The sequence below is a fragment of the Micropterus dolomieu genome, linkage group LG20, assembly GCF_021292245.1.
Source record: "Micropterus dolomieu isolate WLL.071019.BEF.003 ecotype Adirondacks linkage group LG20, ASM2129224v1, whole genome shotgun sequence".
NCBI lineage: Eukaryota > Metazoa > Chordata > Actinopteri > Centrarchiformes > Centrarchidae > Micropterus > Micropterus dolomieu.
In genome coordinates this window covers 4,628,221-4,638,718 of record NC_060169.1, presented here as the reverse complement: position 1 = coordinate 4,638,718, position 10,498 = coordinate 4,628,221, and the positions used below count along the sequence as shown (strand labels likewise).

General features: G+C 42.6%; 1 protein-coding gene across 2 annotated transcripts in view; it reads right to left on the bottom strand.

The window, feature by feature from the left end:
- Positions 1 to 10,498, bottom strand: part of LOC123958557 (C-myc promoter-binding protein-like) — a 158,167-nt gene that overhangs the window by 93,477 nt on the left and 54,192 nt on the right. Inside the window, exons 18-26 of one of the 2 annotated variants that reach the window (XM_046031962.1) lie at positions 10,020 to 10,161; positions 7,936 to 8,064; positions 6,266 to 6,385; positions 5,830 to 5,979; positions 4,019 to 5,223; positions 2,867 to 3,095; positions 2,443 to 2,510; positions 1,516 to 1,691; positions 754 to 921 (exon numbers count right to left, since the gene is read on the bottom strand). In XM_046031962.1, the coding sequence (XP_045887918.1) occupies positions 754 to 921; positions 1,516 to 1,691; positions 2,443 to 2,510; positions 2,867 to 3,095; positions 4,019 to 5,223; positions 5,830 to 5,979; positions 6,266 to 6,385; positions 7,936 to 8,064; positions 10,020 to 10,161 (2,387 nt within the window). The remainder of the gene's footprint in view (positions 1 to 753; positions 922 to 1,515; positions 1,692 to 2,442; positions 2,511 to 2,866; positions 3,096 to 4,018; positions 5,224 to 5,829; positions 5,980 to 6,265; positions 6,386 to 7,935; positions 8,065 to 10,019; positions 10,162 to 10,498) is intronic. The other variant, XM_046031963.1, reaches the window with a different exon arrangement.

The window sequence follows — 10,498 nt, the reverse complement described above, 5'->3', positions numbered from 1 at the left end:
CTTCTTGGATCTTGTGGCTGTTTTCACAAAAGTCCATTTAGGGTATCCACAAGCGGTAAGTGCCCCCTTCAGGTGTTTCTGTTCCTTCTCTCTGGCTTGGGCGCTTGTTGGTATGTTTTCCGCTCTGTGGTGCAGTGTTCTCATGACCCCTAGCTTGTGCTCCAGTGGGTGGTGGGAATCGAAGAGAAGTTATTAGTCTGTGTGTGGGGGTTTTCTGTAAACACCAATTTGCAGGCTCCTGTCCTCTTCAATGTGTACAGACCAAAATCCATACAATAGAACCAGAGATATCCTTTTTTCCCCCCCACACACATTATTCTTGTCAAAGCCTGTTACCTACATTACCCACGGTGCAACAGGACAGTGTGATCGGAGATTCAGGCGTTTTGCAAACAGCAGCTAATGTAACTAAAGCGGAGATGAGGAGCGATCTCTTCTTTCTAACTCCACACCCCCAGGATATTTTTATTTTCAAACTTGTAGTCTTCAGCCTTCATTTTATTGCAGTATTTTATTACTAATCACTGTCAATCAATAAATATGTTAAGTAATCTGCTCCAGTTTCAGCCAATCAACAGCCTTGCTTGGCTAATATCATTTCAATATGATTCATCTCTTATTAAATATTTTCCATGATTGTGTCACCACCGAAGCTTATACTTGCTATATTATTACCAGCAAGCAAAGAATTAATTCAGTAATTCATTTTGGGATCTGCATGTAAATAAGTGAAGAATGACTGACAGCGAGTACCTTCCACTCCCAGAGCACTCCTGGACAGCAATCACAGGGGAGGGGGGGAATACAGCTGTTGTAGGACAGGGGGTGGACAAGGTGGACGTCCCCGTGTCCAAACCTGTGGAGGCCGAGTAGGATGAGGTCATTGCCTCATCCACCGACGGGCTGCCCTTCAGGAAAAGCCTGTGGAGAGGAGAGAAGAGGGATTACATTTACATCCAGGAAACTCAAGTCAGGTATTGTTCTTTTTTATGTATTTATTTTATGAGATGGACTGGTTTATCCTACAGTAGTGGTCAAATGCCTTTAATATATGTTTATAATATGACTGAAAAATCCCTGGGGCATTTTATCAGTATATCATATATCGGTAATATATCAATATAAAACTGAACCCTAAGGACCACCATAGCTGATTCATGGGACTGGATGTTCTGAGTCAACTCAGTCAACTTTTTACTATGATGGCAATAAACACTTTAATAATTATTAATTATTTATTCAGATATTTCTGCATTTCAGATTATTGTCTGTTGCCTTCTCGCTGGTTTAAAGTGGGTTGTCCAAGATCATGTCTTGTTATTCCACGCACCAATCAGAGTTAAGCAACATTTGAAACAAAAAGAAGTTATTTAGTACTTGACCCTGAAAAAGACTATAAATACAATCAAGACAGACACAATATAATTACAAATTATTATTATTATTTGTAACCCTCTCACGCAATAAAATTTCACATCCCTTTTAGCAGTTCAGTACTAAGGTGTCATCGTCTACCTGCCGGGTCCTCGCATGTCCCTGATCTCCACGTTGAGGAAGGGCAGGAAGGGGTTTCCACAGAAGGGGCAGGTGGTGTTCAGGTTGGAGTCGTCTGCCGTCCAGCCAGCCATGATCTCCTCATCGTACACCAGGCAGTCACACGTCTTACAGCGAGAACAGCTGGAGATCAGCAGCTGGAAACACACACACACACACAGAGTGGTGAGCTTACGGACCAATGGTGATAGTGATTTATCTTCACTAGTATGATTAATGATAGTATGACTGGTTAAAGGCTGAGGATACAGGATTTCTGCATGACTTCACTAAACACAATCTTTTACCACCAAGATGTAGTCTGCTGCTACGCCCTCAGGTTCATCATAATAATAATCTTTATTTGTAGAGCACTTTTCAAAAACAAGTTACAAAGTGCTTTAACAAGTGTAAAGACAATAATACCCAAGAGACAAAATCATAATGTGTGTTTCAATATATATTATTCCAATGTAAAGAAATATTATGCTGAGGGAGAATTTTTAGCTTGCAAAGCATTTTGCCATTCCTGAAAGTTATAAAAGATGTTTCTAAAAGTTATTCATTCAGAGTGAACTATCATCAAAGAATTCATTCTTGCTGACATGCGAGCATCAGCCAGCATCCAGTGACAAGTGAATGCCAAGAAAATTCTCAGTTGCATAGAAGCTCCCTTTCTGCAAGCACAGCTTGAATACATGTTTCTCCATAAAATACAAATTCACAACATATTTTATACCTTTATATATTTAGCAAAACCCAAAGTAAAACCAGGAAAACACACCGTATCCCAAGCTTTCTATTAGGGGCTTCTTGGCATCACTTTGATAAAAATTGTTTATGATTAATTTGTACATAAAATACGTTTTGTATCTACTGTGAGCCAATTGCTGAATCCTGTAGTTTTACCTCCATGGCGTAGTTGTTGAAGATGCTGGTGTTGCTGGTGTAGCGCGAAGAGCCGAGGTCCGACTTGTCTGGCAGAGGGAAGCCAGGAGGCGAGTATGAAGGATGATCAGAATATGTGACGATACATAAGAAGTCAACATGTCACAAACAGAACATATTTCTTGACCCATTTAAGAAAATTTGTGACGTCGTGACATCACGCTTTAGGGACTTGTTTTTGGTAAGTGTATTTTTTTGGGGGGGGATATGTTTTTTTTGCCAACATACAACCAATAAAATTTTGGAAAACAGGTCATACTGTAAACTTCTGTTTTGGAAATTGATCATATTAGAAACTGACAAGGAACACTGTTAATGTTTCTTCAGCTGAGTTAAGTTAGACGTTGTTGCTTACAACGGTCTCTTGATCGAGGGTTGCTCTTACCAGGAAGCAGAGATGTGGGCCCCCCAAGGCTGGAGCCTGCAGTGGGGCTGTCCAGTCTGCTGCGGAGGGGACTGCGCCTGGGGCTCCTGCGGGGCCCTGCAGGGCCATTCCTCTGTGGAGAGACCACAGAGCTCCCTGACTCCCCGCAGTCCTCTTCATCCAGCAGGGAGGAGCAGTCTGGATCTCCAACACCGAGGGAGGACACACTTAGACGGTCACTGAGCCCATCCTGGATGAACAGAGAAGAACCGGGCAGGTTAATGGACTAATGGATAATACTCACAGCAACAGTAAAATATATATTTTTTTACATCTCTTCAAGGAAACAAATATGACATTTTTACTGACATCACCACTGAAATGCATCTACCCTATGACCTTAATTACACAGTTTAGAAATGTTATATATGAACGATTAAAAGGATTCTTGTGGGAGTACTTCTTCCAGGATTTGAACGGGATGGGAGTATTTCTGTGGGAGTAAAAATCCACTCCTCTGTCACACTAGCGTTGATATCACAGTACGTTTTGTACGTGTCAGGAGGTGAGTGAAGATGTATGCTGTATCTGAGTGTTTTTAGTTAGCAGAAAAGTCTGATCAAAGACAAATACTGTCAGACACTCAACAGCCAGAAGATGGCAGCAGCACTCCAACTCTAGACTACTGCTTATTTGACTGTTTAATACTGTAGGCAACAGAAACAGATTTGCTAAGGTGCGAAAGTACAATCACAATTGTATTTGCATTGCATTACTGAACACTAATAAATTGAGATGCACAACTTTTTTTCAATTAAAATATGCAGTATGTGTTCAAAATCAGATCATTATTTCTATATAACCTCTTTGGAGCTCTCTGTGCTCTTAAAACAGAACATAATAAGGATCACGTCTTGAGTCTCACGTAAAAGTTTATTCCATATGATCTAGAGAAGCTGAAGCCTAAAAACTGTTTCGATTTTTTTAGTTTATCCTAGTGCAGGCAGCTGTTTTCAATTAATTTGCAGAGACTAAAAACCAGCATGTATTAGGAAGTTTTAGTAATTTTTCACATTATTGTTACTTGGTAATGCAATGCACACTTGTCAAATCAATCTGTATTTTAACAAAAACACACAACAATAAGTTCACTTTGACAACAGGACTCTGTACCTTGGTAGGTGTGGTGTATGTGGCAAGACGGGAATACCAGCGGCTCGCCTTCTCTGCCACGCCCTTCCCAGCAGAGAATACACTGGTCTTGAATACATCAAGCGTTGGCGTGAGCAGAGTGTCCAGAGCAAAGGAAGAGGAGGAGGGTGAAGGGGACGCCAGGCTCATCCTGTCTGTCCTCTCCCTGTACGGGCTGGGTCGGGGGCTGGGGCTGGGGGTTGTGCTAGAGCTGCGACAGGCAGGCGACGAGCACAGACGTTGTCGTGAGATGGGTTGGGAGGGCGAGGGTGGGTGGAAGGTGCGGGAGCGGGGTACTCCAGCAGTCCTGAGGGGGGAGCTGTGGGGAAGGCTGGCTCTGCGGGGGATAGAGAGTGAGGAGGGGTAGAGAAGGAGGGGGCTAGCAGGGTCCTGCAGGTCCAGACTGGGTGTACGGCTGCTCAAAGGGCTACCCAGGTGGTTCATGTAGAGCTCAATCTCCCTGGCCAGGTGCCTACGGGCACTCTGCGTGCTGGTGTCGTCCCCCTCTGGGTACTGATCCTCATTTTCCTGCTCAGACTGTGACTCTGCTGCCAGCAGGGATAGAGGGTCGTAGCCGGTCTCAATGCCTGTGCGCTTGACAGCTCCTCTGGATGTCTCCGTGCTCATGCCACTGTAGCTGGCGCTGCGTTCGACAGGTTTCTTGTGAGATTTGTTGGTTTTGTGAGAGCTGATTCCAGCCCCTGTGGCAGGCTTGTCTAAATCCAGATCTTCCAAGTCAAAAATGGCCTCTGTATTACTTCTGTCCTCATCACTAGAGTCTTGTCCCTCCTCTTCCTCCTCCCTGTGATCACGACTCCTGGCAGCACCAGCCTTTGCAGCCGGCCCCTCTAACGCACCCAGTGGCAGTGATTGAGGCCTCTTATTTTTACCCAAGTTGGCAGCGGAGAGAATTTTGACGTCTGCGCCCAAGTGTCCTGCGATCTTATCTGGGTCGGTTTCACCTTGGCTCATGCCCAGGCCGAGGACAGTGGTGCCACTGCCGCTGCTGCCCACGGTGTCGCTGCTAAGTTGGCGGTCCCTCACGCCCAGCCAGTCAAGAGCTGAGCCGTTTCTGGCGCTGCCTACCGTCTCCTCCAAAGCACTCTTATGTCTCCTGAGCAAACTGTTGGCCTGGACCTCACCGATCTCATCCAGTGAGGAAGTGAAGAGGAGACCTGAAACATGGCCTGAGAGAGAGGGAGGGGAAGAACTACTTAATCACTTGCATTTGTATTCAGAGGTGACATAAGTGAGTAATAGAGTTACAAAGTGGGAGGAGTAATTTGGAGTAAAAGTCCCTATTATTTTCTACATAGATAACTCAGGTGACTAACTGTTGGAGCTCCTTAGTCCTCGAATGGACATGAAACTTCATCATTAATACAAAATAAGAGCAACTGCATCAGAAAATATTATAAAAAGAACAAGCCTGTGTGCATACGTTAACTACAGCCAAGTACCATTTTAGTAGGAAACACCCAATCACTGAGCTTAAAATTCTGTTGCATGGGCTGCTAATGATGAGTTTGAGGTAAATATGCTTTGTAGAGATAAGATAATACAGTTAAATCACATCTCGTTCAGATTTTGAAAACAGGCAAAGAGTTCCTAATATGCTACAGCTTTGATTATTTTCTCTGGCTTCTTCTCCATGGCAACAGCCGCTGAGGCTCATGGGTTTTGAAACAATTAAAATTGAAGGTCTGTGTTTCTATGTTGAGGATATCATTAAAATAAAAGTGGAAAAACATTTTAGTTCCCAGCATCTCCCCCACACAATCTATTTTCTTTACCTGCACTGGCAGAGCCTTTGGGTTTACAGGATGAATCGTCGTATGGACAGCTGCTGCGAACAATGCCACGGGATTTGAAGGAGGAATGGACCTCCATGTCCAGCTGAGGGAGGCAATCTTTACTTCCCTTGGCGCTCTCCGTCTCTGACACTACAAACAGAGAAAATCACAATTTATAATCAGACGTTTTTTTTTACAATATGCACAGCTTGAAAAATGGCCCCGTTCTTAAAAAATGTATTGCACGGACAGCGCACAAGTGAAATGCTTTGATGTTGAGAAACCAAAATGAATGAATCATCTCTGTAGGAGACGGAAAGATCAAGGCAGAGGAAGGGGAAATCCCGTGTGGCTGTGAAGCTGCCGAGTTATAATTTTTTAGAAGGTACAGTATGACTGAAATATCAGGCGATATCAGATCAGACAGACTACTGACAGGAGCTGCAGTCGCTCTCCTTCTTGTCATCTTTGTCGGGGGCTGAGTCCGGGGCACTGGGGTCTCCTCTTCGAACCTCCTCTTTGGACAGTGAGTTATAACCCAAGTCTGATTGATCCCCTAGAGAACAGAGAGAAAGACAGAAAGACAGAGATGAAATGAGATGAGAGGGACGCAATTAACTCTGAACCACAAGCTCACAGAAATATGTAACACAACGCATGGAATATATATGCAGAGGAACGGTTCAAGTAGAAACTAAAATTAGCAATTCACCAACAATGTTACGTGACGCCTCTTCTATCACGGAGTCCTTTATGTGGACAGTATTTACTGAACACAACCGAAAATGTTTTTTTTGTGTGAACAAAAGGGTAATCTATTGCAGCTTTACAAAGTGGTAGGAGAGGTAAATGAAACATAAATAAGAGAAAGAACTAGTGAAGCGATTCTTCCCTTTCATCTCCTCAGTCCTGGGAGGCACAGCACTGCTGCAGGGAGAGGTGAGAAGCAGCTAAGCTGTGCTGAACAAAAGAATCCTCCTCGGGGTATGCAGAGATCTACAGTAAACTGTGAGGAAACTAACTGCAGTTTCACAGCTGCTAATGAATTTAGCTGTTGAGCTTGCAGTCACTCCAGGCTGACTCTTCCATCTGTCTCTAAAACTTCTCTGGGTCTCCAGGCAACCAGCTGTCTGATGATTTGCTCTCCTCTTTCATCTTTCCCATGAACCTCTCGGGCCGTCACCTCTGAATAAAACATGAGGCTGCACAGCCCGGCTGTAATACAGTATGGAGCGACTTGCAACTGATGGCAAGTGACAAAACTCATTGGGCGAATTGTAATAATCAATGAACTGCACATCGAGGGTCCTCCCCTCCTGCTGTGCTGTGAGCTGTGGATCCCTCTCAGGCTTTCTGCACACAAGGCGACGTCTCCTGCCGAGTTGCCATCTCCATGATTAAAATCATTTCCGTAATCAAAAAGAATGTGCCTCTGGGTAATTACTCGCCATAATTGACAATGACAAATCACTCTGTGGTGAAGCGAGGAGTGAGAGTAAATGCAAAAGAGAGATGAGCAGCAGACTGTGATGTGCCGGATAGAGAGATGACACAGTGGAGCAAAGTAAGGGGAGGCGAGATCACTGAGACGGAGAGAAACAGAGAAGAAAAAACGTGACGATGAAAGTCAGAAAATAAAAAAGTTCCCAGGTGAGACGGAAAAATGGAACCAGAGAGAGACAGACAGGCAGACTGACAGAGAGGTTTACCTGGGTGGAGGGTGGCTTCTCTGAGCTCAGAGCCCCCCCAGCGTGAGTGGGTCACCAGGGCCCTGGCGCCCACGCTGCCGCCCCCACGGCCGGCTGCATGCAAGGGCAACACAGGCAGGGCCAGAGTGAAGGGCAGGGTTAGGGACAGAGCAGAGCAGAAACCACAGCCGCAAAACCAGGGAGGGACATAGATGGACAACAGGGACGAAAGGAAGGTGGAAAAACAAGGCAGCAGAGGTAAGGAGGTGTAAGAGGAAGATGAGGGAAAGTGTCCGTCGGTGAGCGGGACAAATGAGGAAGGAGAAATAAAAAATGTCATTGAGAGAGAAGAAAAAGATGTAGAACAAGATGGCTGCCTGTGAAAGATTAAGTCAAGCAGCAGCCATGTTGAGTGTACCTGTGCTAGATCTATCATCAGTGGGGTCTACTTTGACGGAGTCAGTGGCGTAGGGGCCCTGCTCGGCCAGGTTAGTGTCGGCAGAGCTATCCAGGCTGCAGTGACTCACAGCGTCCAGGTCGCTGCCATCTGCCCAAAGACAACAAGGCATTAAAGGAAGCCGGGCGCCATTTCTACTCCACAAGCAGCCAACGGTTTGTCTTTTTATTGTTAGGTGGACTACAAGAACTTTCCCATTGAATCTGTGTTTTTAACGTCACAAAGAAGTTGTATTTTTATTTTGTCTTGGTTCTGTGATTTGATATAAAGCCAGTAGAACCAGCATACAGTACAGTAAGAATGATTGATTACGTATTACTGATTAAAGGACTGTTTAAAAGCTTAAAAATACTATGAGATGTGAAAAATGTCTTTAAAACACTGCTTGTAACATTTTTATTTATGGGTGCAATGGTTTCCTAGAAAGGAACGTTTAGATGTAAATTAATATTAATTATAGGGAAAACAAAGACTGATTCAGTTGTTATTCTTCCAATTATCTCCAATTAAACCCTTGAAATCAACAAGCGCTTACAAACTCAACCCAGCTAACTTAATTCAAATAAATGTTACAGAGCACTGTCTCTATTTCCCCCATAATAAATACCAAATTACACAGAAACTTCCAAGAAGTTATTAGAAAAGAATATGTGAAGTGTGTGGGGCGGGAGTGGAGTGAGTGTCCTGTATTAGAAATAATGTCATCAATAATATTGTAAACAATTAAAAGAAATCAAATTGTGTCTGTAAGTGGTGTGTAACAGGGAGTATCTTTAAAAAAAAAAAAAAAAAAATATGCAGGGATTAGCAGGACGGGGATTAGCATGATTAGCTGGGTGTGTAGGTGTTCACTGACATGCAGGGGATTTAAATCACACATGTTGTGATAGTTGTGTTTTATAGTTGTCCCTTCCAACTGGTCATTTATTACAACTGACAAATGTAATTTTAGAAATGGTGGCTAGTTATATATTCTTTTCTGAACTTGAGTTACATGGATCTGACTATTTGAGATCGTATCCTTCAGTCTTTGATCATTACCTACTTACATTATTAGCGACTAGCCTAAGTGATTTATTTAAATCATGCAAGGAAAGTTTTCCATGTGTAACGTTATGAAAAGTTTCTCACCTTCTTGGATAAAGACTCTACTTACTTTTATTATGTTAAAGTTATTTGAAGCGATTACATGTACATGTTTTGATCCACCTGAGCGTGAAACCTTTCTGAAGTACAATTCTGAGGTATTTGTACTTTACTATCCAAGGAAGGTTAAATCAATGGCGACTGGACTTTGTCGACTTGGATAACTTTGACCTGGATGACTGAGAATCTTCATAAACACCACTCAACTATATTTTAGAGCCAAGTATTGTACTTTTTACTCCACTACATTGATTTCAAAGCTTGATTTACTAGTTACTTTGCATATTCAGATTATTACTACAAACTATTATCAACAAATACATTAAAATGTATTAATATAGATTAAACTACTCAGCAGTATATAAATTAGTAATAAAGTAAATCAGCTACACCATTAAAGTGACATACCCATTAATGCGTCAATAATTATAATGCAGTAATATAAAATATATATTATTCTGAAATGGACCATTCTGCATAATGAGTACTTTTACTTTGATCCTGATGCTAATACTTATAATAATAATTCTACACTTTTTCTGTAACTACTTTTACATAGGTTACCACCACTGCTGGTGTGCACACCAGAGAAGCATGCAGATAGTAAATTATATGTACAGTCCCTTTATTATACTATCAACTGATTCTGATTCTGTAGTGTTCATAGCTGCTCTGGGTTTAAATGCATTTTTACCGGGGGTACGTTCAAGCTAAAGCAACGTGTTAAGCTTCTCTCCAACTCTGGTTTGAGCCACTTAAAAATAAACTGTACAAACCACAACTTTGGAATTTGTCAAGTTTGCAGGATCATCGCAAGTCTGTGCATCAGATTATCTGCAACAAAACATGCTTATAAAGAGATAACACACACATGCAGAGTGTTTATTGATCACAGTTACCTGACAGAGGGCTCTGGGTGAGGGGAGCGTGTCGTCGCAGCGCCTGTTTGAACTGCGCCACGCCCACGACGACATTTCTCAGCTTCATCCACAGGAAGTATCCTCCTCTGGTGCTGGAGGGCCACGTGCTCTCCAAAACCGCCTGGAGAAGGCAGAGGAGGAAAAATATCGGTGAAGACAGTGAGGAGACCAAGATAAAGGAAAAATGTAGCTGCTAAATGACTTTGTGATGAAAGACTTTTTAGTTCATTTTTAATCCAAATGATTAAGAATATAGATGTTTTTTTGTTTTTTTAAATATCTTTCACCATGAAATGTTCTTACATCCATCTATAAATAAATCACTGAACATGAAGAGTCTGAATATTGTGAGAATTGCAGCTCCGATTTCATTCATTCAGCTTCAACTCAACATTTTTGAAGTGAGTGAACTAAAACTGAACCAATTACTGTCCCTTATAAAGTCTGGAATTAATTTT